This window comes from Cyprinus carpio, chromosome B15 (assembly GCF_018340385.1).
Source record: "Cyprinus carpio isolate SPL01 chromosome B15, ASM1834038v1, whole genome shotgun sequence".
NCBI lineage: Eukaryota > Metazoa > Chordata > Actinopteri > Cypriniformes > Cyprinidae > Cyprinus > Cyprinus carpio.
In genome coordinates this window covers 18,601,606-18,619,975 of record NC_056611.1, presented here as the reverse complement: position 1 = coordinate 18,619,975, position 18,370 = coordinate 18,601,606, and the positions used below count along the sequence as shown (strand labels likewise).

The 18,370-nt window shown below is 37.0% G+C and overlaps 1 protein-coding gene across 1 annotated transcript in view; it reads right to left on the bottom strand.

Annotated features, from left to right (window-relative positions):
- The window catches only part of bcas3 (BCAS3 microtubule associated cell migration factor), a 218,411-nt gene that overhangs the window by 158,845 nt on the left and 41,196 nt on the right, over positions 1-18,370 (bottom strand). Inside the window, exons 14-15 of the mRNA XM_042739622.1 lie at positions 13,313-13,446; positions 7,909-8,173 (exon numbers count right to left, since the gene is read on the bottom strand). Coding sequence (XP_042595556.1) covers positions 7,909-8,173; positions 13,313-13,446 — 399 coding nt within the window. The remainder of the gene's footprint in view (positions 1-7,908; positions 8,174-13,312; positions 13,447-18,370) is intronic.

The following is an 18,370-nucleotide window of genomic DNA, read 5'->3' as shown; positions in this document are numbered from 1 at the left end:
TAACCAAAATTATTCACTGCTGTATAATAGCAATATACGAAAACGCGAAAGCATTCAAGCATATAATTTATTAACCAAACTACATCCAAACGTCTTGCTACGAGGCTGTCTGAAATCAGATCCAATAGTTTACAACATGTCAGCGTTTACAGCTCATCAGAGGAGCACCTTGGTGACAGAGAGAATCTACACTCTTCTGTGGCTCAGATAACAGCCTTACTGAAACCATATGTGAGCGAGTTTGTTTGCAAGGCGATGTGTGTGTGAGAGGATGTTTCACCTCAGACGAGCAGACTTTGCAAACGGTGCATGAGAAGATGAACAGGAAGGCATCCGCAGACTCAATCAATGCACCTCGGCATGTGGCTCTGATCAAGAGCACGTAATCTGATCATGTCAATTTACTTCTGGGTAAGTGGGAACCGTATTCTCTCCTCCCAGTCATGAACGCTGCAGTGTCATTTCAGACATGTCTAAATGAAACCCTATGCTGGTCTGTCAGAGGAAAAAAAGGAAATGTTTTAGTGAATAAGCTCAATTCAAAGCACCAGGATGTCAATCAACTCGCTGCCTGATAGTGTGGTAACAGCTATAGACACTGAGGGGCACACGACACCCCCAATATTCAAATTAGTGGTTGAGGAATATGGGTTTACAATGGCTGATTTCTAAATTATTACATTAAATGCTGCTCAGATAAGAATCAGCGATATCACTCATAAGAATAACCCAAAAATAAGCTTGACTACACGACTAAACAAACTGATTTATAATACATAAACATGCGAAAAATAAACAAATATTAATAAAATGTATATTATATTATTAAATATGTATATATATATATATATACATAAAAAAAACATTAATATATCACATATATATATTAGATAAAATGTAATATAAATCAAATTATACAAGGCCCAATTAAATTTTTTTAAGAGCAGCGCAAATCCAGTGCTGCAGCAGCTGAATGAAAAGGAAATGTGGGAGAATTTCCTGTTTCTCGTGCCTGTGCCATGGACGACGTGTTAAACAGCACTGACAAATTATGTTTCCGTTAATAAATATTGTTACAAATTGTTCTTGCCTAGAAATGTGAATAATCTAAATTTCTTAGAATTTAAAGCTCCATTACATTTCCAAAGGCACACTAAATGGTCATCTTACCCTGCCTAGACGAAGCACTATTTTCAAACTCATTAATGTAATTAAAATATCTAGTATTCAACCACAACATCAACCCTGCAGAACTGCCAAAGTTCATAATTACAACCAAAATAACAAACCAAAGGTGGTTTTGACTGGTAGAACCCAATAACATCAAAGCATCTACAATAAGAAATTAAAAACCAGACATTCCATCATTAGTTACTAGTCATGATTTGACAATATGGCAAAAACATGTATATCCAACAGCTGTTTCAGCCACAAAATAGGTAATATAATCCATTTATTTGCTTACCATAAAATTATACTGTGCAAACAGAAACATATCAGTGTTTTCATTTCCTCAGTGCAGTTTGTGGTTTTGGTGTAAGTTACACATAAAAAAAGCTTGACAAAGAAAAAAAAAAATTTACTCCATGTAAAAGTACTCAACCACCAAAGCTTATAAAGCACATCTTGATGAGATAAAATATATAAACACAATATAGAGAATTATTAATATTTCAAAGAATCATATCAGACTTGCAGACAGCAAGAGGAGGAATGCTGCATTCCATCAGGGTACAGAGAAAATTTCACTGTGGGACAGTGCTGGGTCTCAGGTCATGAGAAGTGTCAAAATCACATTTCCTCACAGTGGGAAAGGACAGCACATCATCATGGCTCACTCTGCCTGATAAAGACACACCAGCCTACTCAAAAAGTTTTCACATGATAGCGAGACAAACAAAAAAACATACCAGGCCACCCAGGCCAAACAACAACACAGTCTCAATGAGATGTTTCCATTCACCATGCCAGGGGAAAGACAATGCTGCAAGAAAAAAACTGGAAAAACAGAAAAGGAAAAGATTTTCTAAATCATATTTAAGATCAACATTAAGCATTAAAAATATAAAAATGTCCAGTAAAATGGAATATGATCAAACAACAAATATGTATGACTACATAAAGTGCAACTGTTTGAAACTGCTATATCTTCTGGGAACAAAACAAATATATAATTGTAAATATAAATTGTAAATATATATATATATATATATATATATATTATATATATATATATATATATATATATATAGATATATATATATATATATATTATATATATACACACACACACACACACAAATATACATTGCCATTCAAAAATATGTTATCAGTAAGATCTCATCAAGTCTTTAATTATTTGATCAAAAATACAGAAAAAAATAGTTGTTTAAATAAAAAATACAGAAAAAAAAAACTATAAAACTGCAAGATATTATTTCAATTTCTAATATTGGTTTCTGTTTTAATGTACTTTAAAATATAATTTATTTCTGTTCTATTCATAACATTCATAACAATATGAGTCTTTACTATCACTTTTTATCTATTTAACACATCCTTGCTGAATAAAAGAAATAAAGAAAAAAAATTACTAACTTTTGAACGAAAGTGTATATTGTAACACAAGATTTCCATTTTGAATAAATGCTGTTTTTATTTCTATATTCATAAAATAATCATGAAAAAAGTATCACAGGTTCCAAATGAAGCAGCACAACTGTTTCCAACACTGATAATAAATCATCATATTAAAATGATTTCTGAAGAATCATGTGACACTGAAGACCGGAGTAATGATGCTGAAAATTCAGCTTTGCATCACAGGAATAAATTATATTTTAAAGTATATTAAAATAGAAACTGTTATTTTAAATTGCAATAATATTTCACAAAATAACGTTTTCTTTTTTCCTGTATTTTTGATCAAATAAATACAGCCTTGATGAGCACAAGAAACTTCGGTTAAAAAATATATATTACAAATATTTTCAATGATGTTTTAAAAAAATAATAATAATAAAATAATGATATTCACAAACGTGAAATTAAATAATTCACAAAAAAAAAAGTTCAAAATCTAGTCAAAGACGACCAATAAATAGCCATAACAAATAATTTCTCTTTAAGGCATAAGTCATAGAGGAAGCATAGCTGTTTGCTTTTAAGAGGAGGCCATTCATAAAATTACAATTACAAATTACAGAGTAACACTGGCCCTTTTGCTGGATTAGATTCATATCAAGACAAAACGTAGTGGCATGATTCAGGCCTAAATATTTTTCCTCTCTCTGCCAGTGGAGTGAAATAAGGTCCTTCATTTGAAACTGGCCTGTAAACAAAAAGCTGAGAACACAGCGCCACACAGAGGCCTGGACCGGTACTGTGCCCAGCAATAGGACAAGACTTTGTAACCGGAGTAATAAATCTTCAGGATAGGGAGTCTGAATGAGACAGTACATGATGCAGAGTTGTGGTATGTTAAAACAAGAGCGGCACTTTGATGCCTGGGCTGATTGCATGTCTGTTGTTTTGTGAGCGGAGGAGCTGAGCTTTATCTACGAGAGCCGGAGAGCCGCTGTGAAGCTGTGATGGAATTTAAGAGTGTGTGTGTGCCACAAACAAGGGAGGAGGCAGTTTGTGATTACAGAGAGTGTTTGCTGGCCCTGCCCGTACAGATCAGATCAGCTCATCTGGCTGCATGTCCGACAGACACACAGAGACACACACACACAGAGAGAGAGAGAGAGAGAGAGAGAGAGAGAGAGAGAGAGAGAGAGAGAGAGAGTAAACAGAAGAGATCTGATGGTTGTAAATGATTCAGCACAGGACTCAGTGACACAAGCTTTACCGCCACACTCGACACGAAAGCAAAACTTATAATCTGCTCTAAAGGCACTACAACCCAACAACAAGATGACAGAATATTAAGTCCCATATTTCAAATGCAGATATCTGGATTTTATGTTATACACAAAAACGGTGGGCTCCAAAAGTCTGAGAGCACTAACGACAAACTATCTTTCACTGCAAATTAGATTATAATATCTGAATGAAAAAGTTCAATAATTTAATAAATTCTTTTCAGAGCAAATTACACAATTATTAATGTCTGTATATTTTCTCTTATGTTCACCAAGGGTGCATTTATTTGAAAGATGTATACTGTATTTATTCACTACAGTACAATTGTGGAAATATTATTGCAACTTCAAGTAACAGTTTTCTAATTTAATATATTTTCAAATGTAATTTATTCTTGTCATGGAATAGCTGAATTTTTAACATCATTACTTAAGTTTTCAGTGTCACATGATCTTTCAGAAATCATTCTAATGTCCCTAATTTGCTTAATATTTTTGTGGAAACAGTTGATATATTTTTCCCCCATGATTCCTCAAGCAATATAAAGCTCAAAAGAGCAGCATTTCAACAAAACAAAATCACGTGTAAAAGGCGTATTTAATAAAGAGTCGAATGAATGGCATTTAGATTTGATCTGTGTCAAATTAATAACACCACAGCGTTGAGCTTTTTAAAACAGTTTGCTCCAAACAACATTGTGTCATCAGTTCTGCAAAAGCATCCATGTCTCAGATGATGAATGCTGTAAACAGGCGTAGTTACTGATAAAACAAGCCTGAAACCCAAACAAGCTGTATGCTGATATTAAATGGCTCAAAGGAAGTATCCCGTTATCCCTAATTTAATAACAGCGAATTAACAGCTTCCTGTCGCACCTTGTTTTTCCTTTCAAAATAGTCAATGAACATACGTAAAGAAGAGGACCACCAAGTTTTGTCAAACCGACACTGAATTTCCTGTAAGCTCAAAGCTAATGTGACCGCCTCAGTCCAGACGGCTCTTTCCATCGCACTCTTCACATCCTCGCGCACGGCCGACACAGAGCTTGACCGCTGCACAGCATGGCTACCAAAGCCACATGTACCCTAAATACTCCTGTGAATGGAAACCATACAACAACAGTTATGCTTCAAAAAGCATTTTCCTTTGCTTTTGTTCAGTTATAGGTAGAAGCGGCAGACTGATGAAACAACTTAGCAGAAATCAGCACCTAAACGAATGAATTAACTGTCTGTTAGCACTGAACAAAGAAGGACTTGTTGAATTATCTAACAATGCCATGAACCTAAGGCGAGGGGATGTGGCTCCTAAAATAAATAGAAACAAATCCACAATTAAACTAGGAGAGAAGAAAGCCCGATTGTGGTTTCTATTTTTACAGAGTGCCAGCTCTGAAGGATGTGTACTTCTCTAGTTCCTTCCCTAAATCAATGAGTTGTCACAGGAGACAATTGCCAGTCTACTGTTGTGGCTACTGCTCTGCAGCTTTTCTTATCAATCATTTATTTCTGCCGCCTCCGTTCACGCTCATGGACCCAAAAATGAACAAAACCGACGGAAAAGCAAACGGAAAGTGACGCTGATAGCCTTTTCTCTTTTTGTGTCTGATAACTAATCATAGCGGAAAAGGATTTAAAAGTGTGACAACCACAAAAACAATTTTGCTGATTTTACGCTGACGTAAAATGTAGTTTCCTAGAGAAGGAAAACGCAGAAAATGCTATTTATTTGTTGAAATAATACTGTCTTTATATTCTTTAGCAAATCAACAAGTGCAACAGTTTGGGCTGGTAAGATCTTTTTATATACCTTTTTTTTAAATTTAACTTTATTTATTTATTTTATTTTTTAAAATAATTTTATTCAGCAAGGATTAATCAAAACTGACTGTAAACACTTACATAAAAAAAAGATTACCATTCCAAATAAATGCTGTTCTTTTGAAGCAATAAATATACTGCATCATGCTTTACACAAAAATATTAATCAGCACAACTGTTTTCAACATCGATAATAATAAAAAAAGTTTCTTGAGCACCAAATCAGCATATTAGAATGATTTCTGAAGGTTCATGTGATTGATGAAAATTCAGCTTTACCATCAAAGGAATAAATTTAATTTCAAAATATGTTAAAACAGAAACAGTATTACTGTTTCACTGTATTTTTGATCAAATAAATACAGCTAATTGTAAATGTATGAAATTTCAATTGATTCAAATAATTAAGTAATAATTTTACTGCAATTCAGTTTATTAAACAAATGTGTCATTAGCAAAAGAACATGTTTAGGAAAGGTGAATGTTAAAAGTGTGATTGTAGTGCACTGAAATATAATGTTTAAAAATATATTAAGCGAACAAGAAAGAAAAACTGAATGACTGGTTTGAAAATAAAGCAAACATCTCTGGCAGGATATGCGAGTGGCTCAAGCATTCCAGCTCCAAGTATGAGCCCATAGGAGAGGCCCTCAGGGAGCACGGAAAAGTGCAGACCACTTTGTCTCCCTTTCTCCCCCACACTGTTTCATCTTAATTCAAAAGCCACATCCTGCTATCCTCCCATCTTCTGGCTTAAGGAATTATGGAATGATCCTTGAGGTTATAAAATCCGGACAGTCCAAGGTTTGCCTCTAAGGCATACGAACTGCCTCAGACTTCTGTTTCTTAGATTCCCCCATCCTGTTCCCAGCACAAAAAAATGTCACCTCAGAACCCTGTTGTCAAAGTGTCTCATCGGGCTGAAGCTGACAGGACTAATTGTTGACAGGTGCTTCTAATGCCTGGCTTTGAAAAGTGAGTCTGATTTACGACAGGGCTTCTGAGGCCCACTTTCATGGCTGCTAGTAACCATCCCTACACGGGACGCCAAACATTCCTGCACTGTGATGTCACAGCTTTGCTCAACTCAAAGTGAAAAAAAAAAAAAAAAAAAAATTCATTAATATTGTCTTTAAGACAGTCAAAAGTCACTCAAATTAATTATATGATTATTTTAAAAAAGAAGAAGAGGAAGAGGAGTAAGAAGAAGGAGAATACAATAAATTATGTCTATATCAAAAAAAAAAATATTTTTTTATATATACAGTGGTGGCCAAAATTATTGGAACACTAGCTAAAAAAAATGCATTTAAGTCAGTTATTTCTCTCTTTTGCTGTAGTGTGCCAGTAGGAAATATCAGTTTACATGTCCAAACATTCATTTTGCCATTGATTGTAATAATCCAGTGAGATTTTTGTTTGCACAAGGAGTCTGACAACAGCCAGTGCTCCACACAGAGATCATTTTTCAAACATTTTTCAGCTGGTGAAAATACTAGTGTTCTAATAATTTTGGCCACCACTATAGGTTTAAAAGTTTACATTTTTACTTTAAAAATGTGGCACTTGTAGCATTATACACTGTTAAATAAGCGAAATGCAATGCAGCAGTCAAACAGATTATTTTAATGCTTAGATCTGTATTCAGATTTGGATAAAAGCAGCTTCTAAAAATATTAAATAAATAATAGTAAATTACATTTATATAGTTCATAACATTAAATTTTAACTTAAAAAATGTGGTGATGTTGAAAATCAACAAGACACAATGTAGTAGCCAAACAGATTATTTTGAAACATTATTCTGAGGCTTCTTAATTGTATAAATAAATAAATATTGTTTGCATTTACTGATTTACATTTACTTTATTTAATTTAGTAAACTATTTTTTGAAGCATCAGTATAGTGTCACCAGGCTCAATCACAAGGTCCGGTAGGTTGACTTAATTAACCCCTGAATGGCCAGGATCTACTTGCTCCATTTCAAATTCTAATAAGATGGCTATTAGCTTAGTGAAAATGAATTCAAGAAACGTAAATACATGTCAAATTTAGCCTATTAGAATTTCTATTTAATTCAGTATGTTACTAAAAATATATAAAATACTGATAATTTTTCATCTCAGTAGGTTTTCAACAGAACGACTAGTTGTACTAACTTATGAATGATTGCAGAAGTGTAAGAGGTGCATAATGTTTCCCAAAAAACAAGTGTTTGCTAACCATGTAGTGGTGATCCAGATGGGCTACTAGAGAGGCCAGGAATGGGGCTACACCGGCCGCCCTGTTTGCTGCTCAGCTCTTGCTCGATCTCCTCCAGTCCGGCACTCTTCTGGAAACGGCTCATGCGATTGACCACACGTGGAGACATGTGCGTGCGTGCACATGGTGCTCCACCGTACGGATTGATGGGAAAGACATGAGAGGTACCACGCAGAGTACTGATCACCACCCAGCGGCAGTCATGGCTGAAGCAGATGTCCTGCACCTAGAGCAAGGGTAAGAGAAGACAAAGCTTTCAGATTTGATTTGGTTCGGATTTGAAGATGAACAATCACCATTAAAATGTATGAAATCACCATTACAGGAGTGTGGGGTCTTGAGTAAACAGTATGAACAATACAGTAATGCCTTTCCTTCCAAATCTGGCTTAAAGTCAGAATATAACAGAGGTAGCAGAGGACATTATTATTTTTTGCTTGATTGGAACAGCAGCTAGGCTAATTTTTTTCTCTATTTGCTTTTCTGTTTCTGCCATGGGATGACTGAACACCTGGGAAGAGATGATGCCAACCCCTCCAAGGACTTCAGATGATGATAACTCTGAACCAACATTCAAAACTACCAATTTTTTCTATAAGTTTGATCACAACTTATAATCCTTGCTGTTAATAGTGGTCATTGTTTGTTTGAATACATGTCATTAACTAATTGCAGGATTTTTACTGTGCATTTCTGCCAAATGGACATTACCTTGACATAGTCACTACTGATAAACTACTCCTAAATGTAAGGCAGAAACTTTCATTTTCTGTGAAGTTGCTTTGTTTGCAACGATTGTTGATTGGATGAAAGCAGATTAACTATAAAATATAATTTATTGCTGTGAAACAAAGCTGAATATTCAGCATCACTACTCCAGTCTTCAGTGTCACATGATCCTTCAGAAATCATTCTAATATGCTGATGTTATCAATGATAGAAACAGTTGTGCTGCTTAATATTTTTTTGGGACCGGTGATACTTTTTTTCTTTGATGAATAAAAAGGTTTTAAAAAAATCAGTGTTTATTCAAAATAGAAAATTGTTACAATATACTTTACTATTCAAAAATTTGGGGTCAGTAATTTTTTTTTAAAGAAATTAATACTTTTATTCAGCAAGGATTTGTTAAATGGATAAAGTGATAGTAAAGACTTCTATTGTTAGAAAAGATTTCTATTTTGAATAAACATTATTCTTTTTAATTATTTATTCATCAAAGAATCAAAAAAAGTTTCACAGGTTCCAAAGAAATATTAAGCAGCACAACAGTTTCAGCACTGATAATAAATCAGCATATTAGAATGATTTCTGAAGGATCATGTGACACTGAAGACTGGAGTTATTGCTGATGAAAACTCAGCTTTGCTTCACAGAGACTCCATTTAAAAAACTTACTGATCCCAAACTTTTCAACGGCAGCGTACATATTAAAAAATTAAATATGCATGGATTAATCATTCACAATAATATCAATAACATGCCTTTAGTTTTAATGTCATGCCAACTTTAAGGAATGCAACCTGACTTCTGTTTGAATTTTCTCTGGTGCTAGTCATAAGAAAGTTTCTGGCAAAGATAAACAGATAAAATCTCAAAACAAAAAAGTGTTACGAAACGTTTGAGAGGAATGAGAAAGAGGTACTGGTAATCATGGGAAGAGGTTTCGGAACCGATCACCAGATCTTGAGTAATGGCATGAAAACCTGAATATCTAACCTGACTTTTGTATTTATAAAGATCTTAAAATACATGAACCATGAAACTGCAACAGTGTGTCCCGTGCTTCTTGTGTTTACCACTCTTATGTTCAGTCTAGGCTATTTTTAAATTGTTGGTCTGTGTATACATGCATCAAATGGCTGTAGAATCACACTGTTTTTTCAGCATCTTGCATCATGAGCATAGTTTTACATGACAGCGTCTTGAAATCCTTTTCTGTTTTTGAATACAAGAACATGCCCTATGTGAATGAAGCTCTAGGATTTGATGGTAGACCTTCTCCAAGACACTTGGCTTTACCATACAGCACTCTGCCGTCAGCAAGGTTCAGCTAATGGCTTTTTTACGGCACTTTTTATGGATAGCCATCAGCTACTGGAATGCAGCTGTCTGGAGATCTGTCTGATTCTAGGTCATTCTGCCCTATCTGTCTCAGATCAGTCTCACGCTGAATACGCCAACTCAGAGATGAGCAAATGAATCAAGATCAATGACCATTTCCTGTTCAGGGATGACGCCACTCCAGAGATTTTCACCTGGAGGTGTAAAAATAAGATTTAGGTGACTAAAGACAAGGACTGAGATCTATAAATTGGTTAATCAGATATAAATCAAATAAGCTGTTTGGTCAGTCATGTGCTGCTCAGAACAGCTAAAACAGTGTATGGCTTCAGGCAACGCAGCCTGGTGGGTTATTTACCTTCACACACACTAAGGTCAGTCAGGAGCAGGCTGGGAGTCAGTACATGCACAGTCAATCAGCCACCCAGATAAGGCCGGGTGCCTGCGTCCGCCCACAAGGCATTATCACTCCTTTTATTTGTTCTGCTCAAGATAATGCGTCTTGGAGGGTGCTTGCTTTCTGCAGTTTGTGCTGTTTACATTGCCAGATCAAAGCCAACGCATGGCCAGGCAGCAAACCTGGCATGAGCCGGTGACAGATTAACCACCTTTCTCATCTCAGCGGAGCTGCGGGCCACCTCGGCCCTGTGCTCACAGAGGAGGGAAAATGAGAATGTTTTACACGCTCGGTTCCAGCTCTTTGCCATGCCTGGAGGTGCTGGGTAAAGCAATCACACCTTCAATATAAGGAGCAGGAACGAGAAGAACTTAAACTTCACCCACGGGTCAGTAACCAGCCTGCAGTCTGGCCTTTTTCACCTGGCTCAAAGTGCACTTGAAGGGTAAAGGGACAAAGAGAATTTGGAAAACATAAAAAAAGGAGAAAAAAACATACACTAATGGGCTTAACAAATAAGTGCAACAGGAGTTAAAAACGACGAGTCTTTCTTACAGACATAACATTTGACTGTGCTTCAGTTACATGGCACTCACAGGCAAATAACGTACAGTTTTTATTCCACTGCAGTGTTAATATTTGTCATGTAATGAAGGATTTAAATTGGGAGAAATATGTCTGGCATGCTTTTAGACATCGAACGTGTCAGGGAGACTGCGAGAGTGTGAGTCTATGAACTAGAGCAGAGATCAGGTTTGTGTGCGTATCCAAACATGACACTGGCTGAGTAAGTAAGGGTCTAGGCCCTTTCGGAATAAATATTAGTTCTACTTAAGCAAATAAAACCTTACGATTTGCCAACTGAAGGAGATATTGTGGTGGAACAGCTGCAAGGCTAAATGGATGAAACAGCATTTAGGAGAGAGGAAAACTAAATCACTGCAGTTATTTCCCAAACTGATTTGTGCAATAACCCAATAGATCACAAAAGTAAATTAAACTTTAAAGCACCCAGATAGATTACCAAGGCTTGGCAGATGCTAATGATCAGATCATGTCCTTAGATGTCCGCTTAAACTATTCAACCTGAGTAACGTTACATAAATACAAAAAAGCATCTGGATTTGACCATCTTGTATTGGTTTAAAATACTAACATACATAAACAAAAATAAATAAATAAATAGATTGAAGAGTGATTAATATGCTTGATCAAATATAATTTGATACCACTTTACATTGCCTTAACCTAACTAGTAACCAAGTGGTAAATAACGTTAAAAAAAATTACAATTAAATACAATTTTAATAGACAAAAAAAATTATAATAATATTATGTTAAAAATATTAAAAAGACTGTTAAATAAAAAAAAATTGAATATCTATTAAAGTGAAAAAATATCAAAATTAAATTAAATGAAAATAATATACAGATAAAATCAATTCAAAGAATAAAAAAAAAAATTCATGTGACTTGGATAGAGATGTGCTGTTACTTCTCCAAGCAATCAAAACTGCCAGGTGATACTAACGATTCTAGTTTTCACAGCAGTAAAGAAGTAATTGTGTTCTAGTTGTAAATTGTAAACTATATTTTACTGCGCTTAAGTGGGGCAAAAATGCAACAAACGTCTGGCTGACTGGATGGACAAACTCCAAAGCCCAATTCTGTTTCAAATAACGCCATTAGCTGTTCTACATTCGTAATTTATAAAGCTGGGATGAAATGGGAAAATTACAGAGCCTATATTCCGTTCTGCCAAGGGCCTATTTCCAGGGATTAAAGAGAGAGTGGTGTAAAGTCACAAGTGCGACCATATTGTCCCAGTGGGAATGTCCTCTCGTCCAGGACCTCATAGCCTAAGATATCGTAGGTGTTACAAGCCCCAAGCTTGACCCCAAGGTGCAAGAGTAAAAGCTCTGGTCAGGAGCACAATCTAAGCTCTCACCGGCCCGTCTGAGGTATTTTTAGCAACTGTTCTCTTCTTTTGCAGCCTTGGTGATTGAAAACACATTTGCAACACTAATAGTTTCAGGTCTTCGGATTCCAGAGTGTTGAAAACTGAACATGGGAGCCACAGGGGAGGAAGTTTTTGAATAAGCAAAGACTAACTGCTGAGAGCACAAATATCTCACGTGGATCCACGTAAATGTGTTTTGAACTGGGGGCAAAAGTTCTCCAGGTACAAAAAAAATTCATGTGCTGTGACTATGGAAAAGCCCTGATGCTCTTAACCTTTAGTTGGTGGACAGTTGAACAGTAACTAGATCTTCAGATTACAGTTACAATCATATTTTTCATGTATACTGTAGTAGCAAGGCACTATGTATCTCATAGTCATGTTTAAGATCAATCAGATGGGTCATACCCACACTTTTTGTCTAACATACACTGCCCTACATACTACAAAAAAGCCTGAAACAGCAGTACTGCGTTTTGGAGCTCAGTGGTACCAAGTCTTATGTCTCTTGACAGTATTTAGATAACATGCAGGGATTCACCGACGATGAAAAGCATGTTCAAATTGCACATTTCCAGAGCCATGCAAGCACAGGCAACTGTAAACAGTTGTGGGTGGCCCACAAAGACTTTAAATGATTATGCTAATGATTAAAAGAGTCCAGAAAGGCAATATTTCATCTCAATAACTCCCCCGAAAATAGTCTGAGTGTACATAGGCATGTGCGTGTGAGTAAGGGATGGAACAAGGAGCTTTGAAGTTTGAATTAATATCCCACACTGTCCATGTATTACTTGAATGCAAGACAGTTTCTTCTTATTGTTGATACATCTTCCATTTGGAGGATACAAGTTTATGAGTTTGTTCCATATGTGCGTGCTAAAGGACAGAGCTGAAATTAAGGTAAAGCTTTTATGTAAATGTGTGTACATGTGTGTTCTTACCTTAGCCTCAGTCTCTCCTCTGTGAAGCGTGTATAGGTGATGAACCGCACTCTGGGAAGATGCCCATGGGTGAGTCAAGATTTGGAAAACGTGGAAGTCATGGCCAAGGGTGTCTGCAGTCACCAGTAACATACCTGTAGATCAGAAAAAGAAAAGTGCCATTTATGTCACCATAGTGCACCTTCTTAGCACAACTTAAGTTTTTGTGACACAGGAAGTGACGAATTGAGGACTGTGATTAAAAAAAGTGACATAACTAATCACAGTTTTCTGAAATTAACTGCAATTTATTACAATGATAATATAAAAAATCTAAAGTTTCGAAGCAGCATGATGAAAGGAATTGGGATAAAACATTAGCACAGCCTCAGGAAATGGAAAAAATATAATTTATATACAAGTGGAAAATAATATAATGCTTGATTAACATGGATCATTCAAAGCAACCAATGCAGCATTTATTTCCTGAGGCTACAGAAATGTTCCTCCATGCTTTTTAAGTTTTTAGGATTTTCCCAGCCCTAGTTAAATTTTCTTGGGGTTTACCATGTGGATTTGGGAACTGGTGATGGGATCAAAGTCAATTCAGTCTTTCTGAATTGTGGCCTAGTGATAGTCCATGTTCATCTATCAATGAAAGTGGCAGGAAGTGCCACTCGAAATATATATATAAATCCCATTTAAACATTTACTTGCTTTAAGTGCACCAATTCTGGGCTAAAACTGAGAAGAGCATGATGCAAGTCAAAAACGATAGCACCCAGACTGCCGTCAAGTACTGAGCATTTCATGAGACACGTTTACATGGTTGTAAAGGGTAATCGTATTCCACTGCAATTTGTGTTCTAGAAGTAACTGCATGCCAAGATCTTCCCTCAGCTGTCCGGGCCAGAGAGTATATGGATCTGTTTTAAACACAACCGCAGGAGAACCCAAGTGGAACCTCTGATGACAGGGCCTCTCATTTTCCCACTTTCATTTGAAGTTAGTGAAACTACAGAAAGTATAAGCTCTTACTGTAAACAACACACTTACTAAACCACACCAGAAAAAAAAAACCCTGAAGCGAACCTTCATGGCAACGCAATGCCACATACAACTTATTCCTAAAAACAGTGTGACAGCTCTACAGGCTATTTTCCACACACATGAAAGTCTGGTCACTACCGCTTTGGAAAGTTTCTCCAACACTACGATTAAGATGGATTTAGCCGCTGGCCTTCGATCTCACTGCTGTAATTTAAGATGACAATAATTAGTGATTTTCCAATGCTGAATCTCTAATGCCGAGTTCACAGAGGGGTTTAATTTGTGGCGAGCATTTATTGGGTGGTCTGAAAATCTAAAAAGGAGGATATCATCGGAAGATCAGACGAACTCCTGCATACATGACAATGGAACAGCATTTGTTGAGCTCATCTGTCCTATTTCTGCCCGCGATATGTTTTCACACTTAGGAATAGCATCTGCTTTAGGTGTGGCTTTGCCATCTCATTGAGTTGTAAGACAGGAAGCAAGGGGGATGGGTTGCGCCAGCAAAGGAAGGGTCACGCTGAGATTGCGCCTACGAAAAAGAAAAACAGAGTCGGCCAGTGAATTAGACAGCGGTTAGCTATTTATGCTGTATCAGAAGACTAAACCAAGTTACGGCCTGGCCATAAACTAACCCACGCCCCAAATGAGGTGCCAAGCCACAAGAAGCATTTGCGTCAACTGGGAATACATGGAAGAGAGTGCCTTCTAATTATAGAGGCTACAAACGGAAGCGCAGAGTGATTAGGAGTTTAGGCGCTGCGGTATGTTTATCTGGGAGCTTCCTCTCCCTCACCCCGCCGCCCTGCCGCTCTCGCACTCACCCTGGCTTTGACAGATGAGGCTTGGCCAGCTTGTTGGGACACAAGTTTGCTGATGGTACACTCTGTTCTCCAAAAGCCAGTGGAGAATGGAAACCGAGCACTGGGGCTTTTGTGGCCTTGTTGAAATACATGGCCTCACGAAGAGGCGTCAGTTGGTTAGCCTGTGGGAAGCTAAATTAAAAAGAGAGCTTCTCTGTGCTGGTAAGCAGCCATAAAATTTCAGGAACCTGAGATGTTAAAGCAATTTTTGACACATCCTATTTATAACATCTCGACGTCAAGGCAAAAGAGTAATTTATGACTTTTAACAAGAAATAATGTGAGGAAATGGGGGTTTTGTGTATTTGAGCTACCCAACGGACCAATGAACCAAGCTGTATCTTAATTCATAATGGGAAATGCAGTGTTCAAAAAGCATCAGTGTCTAATTCTGTGGGTGAGCGTTTTAGTCAACGCAGTAAAACAAAGCTCTTTAGCTTAAAAAGTTATTGCTCGGCTACAAAATGAGTGCACTGCAAGAATAGTGTCCCAACAAAGTCTTGATTCCCGCTCTAATTGTATATAAATATATGTATATACATACATAATGTATATAAAAAAAACTCATGCACTAAATATTTTGAATACTGAACAAATTTTGCTGCAACATCTGAAGTCCCCATTTGGGAACAATGCAAATGATCTACAGGTCTGAAGTAAATCCCATTTTAAAATGCATGTAAATAAAGTTTAATTGTGTTTGTCAATTTGTATTTCAAAGCTTCTAAAATTGTAAATTAAAAAAAAAAGCTTACTTCTGCAAGTTAGGACAGCCTGTGTTTATATGAACTGCGAAACACATCGCAGACAAAAAGTAACCCAGACTATCCTTTCAAGCAGATTTGGCTGATTCTGGTATTCAACACCAAAAACTGTAGAGTAATTCGTCATACTTGCATTCATCATTTTGTTGTTCTCCCCTTAACAAGTCTTTAAACACAAAACATCTGCGAAACCTCCTCACAGCCATGCTTTATTTCAAAAGTGTCTTAGCCATTCTCCCCGACCAACTCGATGATCTCAGCAGCCCGACAAGCAGAGGCCTCCAACTTGGCAAAGTCCGTAAACTGAAACAAAAGTATCCCTTTCAAATTAACAACACTCGTCTAAGACCTTTGAAAAAGAGGAAATCTCAAATTATAAACATGTGGATAAACCTTTAAAGGGCGGACGCTGGGAATCGGTCCGCTCTAATACCGCAGACACGAACTTTATGCAAAGAAAAAAAAAAGAACAAATAAACACATCAATCACAGCATTTTGTCCTTGTGGCTGCCCACATTAGTTGTAAAAGCACGACCGTGCGTGCATGTGTGTTTGTGGTCCTTTGTGAGTCCATTGGACTGCCTCCTCTCCTGTCATGCTGCACTTGTGGAGGTGTTTATGAAAGCTGTGGAACACACTCACACACACACACACACAGGGTTGCACATCTCACATCAAAGCCGCCCACTCAAGCCTGGAGCGAGCAACACTCACTTAGTCCGGAGGCCACCCTCACTCCAACCATCAGATAACAGTACTAAGGAGAGGAGGAGACCGGCATGGGTCAACATGCAGTCAATAACTTGTTAATCTTTTACAGACTAAGTGAGAACTTCTAAAAGCTGGGCTGTTTGATCCAGCCTGGAGGCGGCTCGTGTTTGTGTGTGTGTGTGTGTGGAGTCGAGGACGGGGTGGCAGATTGGGGCCTGGCGCGGTGACTGTGCAGTGTTTCGCGGTGAGCCGGGCAGATGTAATGCCGTCTCCAGTTTCCACTGCTCTGGCCGGCAGGGATGACTGCTGCGGATTCCAGAGGGGGCTTGCGAGCACGTCTCACAGCATCGTGTGGCCAGGGACACTGTTTATCTAGGCACGTTGGTACCAAGGATATGCTCTTTAAACATGGTACACTGCTCCTGTGGGCATGCTGGCTTGGAGAAGCACTCAATGCTCTTAGCTACGAAACCACATCCACAATTCAATTGAGAGTTCTGTGGAAGGGAGGGGAAAAAAGTAGGTGGGAGGAGGAAAAAGGTGCCCACGGTTCATTTGATCCACATTCAAGTGTAACGAAGGAGAATGTTTATGTATTTGCTTTACAGCTAAACCACCTGTAAGCGCTTGAATATTAATAGATCATAAAGACCTTTTCTCGGCAGGAGGCAATCATTACTTTAATACAACACTTCAACGAAATTCACCTTCTAAAGAATCGGCGTAACCAAGGTGACCACGAGGTCACGTCCATTAAGGAAGGATGGATGTGGAGGTTATCACTAGGCCCACACGGAATCTGCACACTTTTTTACTCACATTTCCTGAGCTGTTTTTGGAGGAAATTCTGTCTAATAATAGGCATCAGACTTTCCCGGGATAAGTCGTGTGTGTGTGTGTGTGTGTGTGTGTGTGTGTGTGTGTGTGTGTATATATATATTGTTGGGAAGGTTACTTTGCAAATGTAATAGGTTATAGATTACAAGTTACTTTATTTAAAATGTAACAAGTGGTGTAACTATTTCAATTACTTTATAAATGTAACTAATTACATTTGATTATTTCTGATTACTTTTCTAAATTTCTAATGAATGTTTTTAACTGTTAATCATTTTCAAACCTTTTATGCAGGCAGGGTTAACCTACAGTCGTACTCAACACTGATTATTGTCAGACTTTGAACATCCTTCATCACTTGAATTAAGATTATAATAATTACATTTTAAAGCACAGCACTGGAACACGCTTTTAAAAAACTGGAATACAATTAATTTTACAGAAAAAAAAATCAATGTAATCATTAACCGTTGTAATGATTAACATTTTCAGAAGTAACTGTAATTTAATTACAACTATTTTTTTCTCCGTAAATAATAGATTGGTTATTTACTTTGAAATTAAATTACGTAATCCCGTTACATGTTACTCCCCAACATTATATTATAAGAGATGATGATGATTTCCATATATGTGCGGCCACTGAGTTCTGGAGAGAAAAACAAAGTTTATTCTCTGAGTTAATAAAAGTCGCCCAAGACAAAATTATTTTCTTTAGTTTGATTAGATTTACTCCATATTATTTACACCAGTCAGATTACCATTCTCCCAATATGCCATAGTCCAAATGACAACATAATATACGATGCAAAAACAAAAAAATTGCATGTGGCCTTTGCCAAGTGTTAAT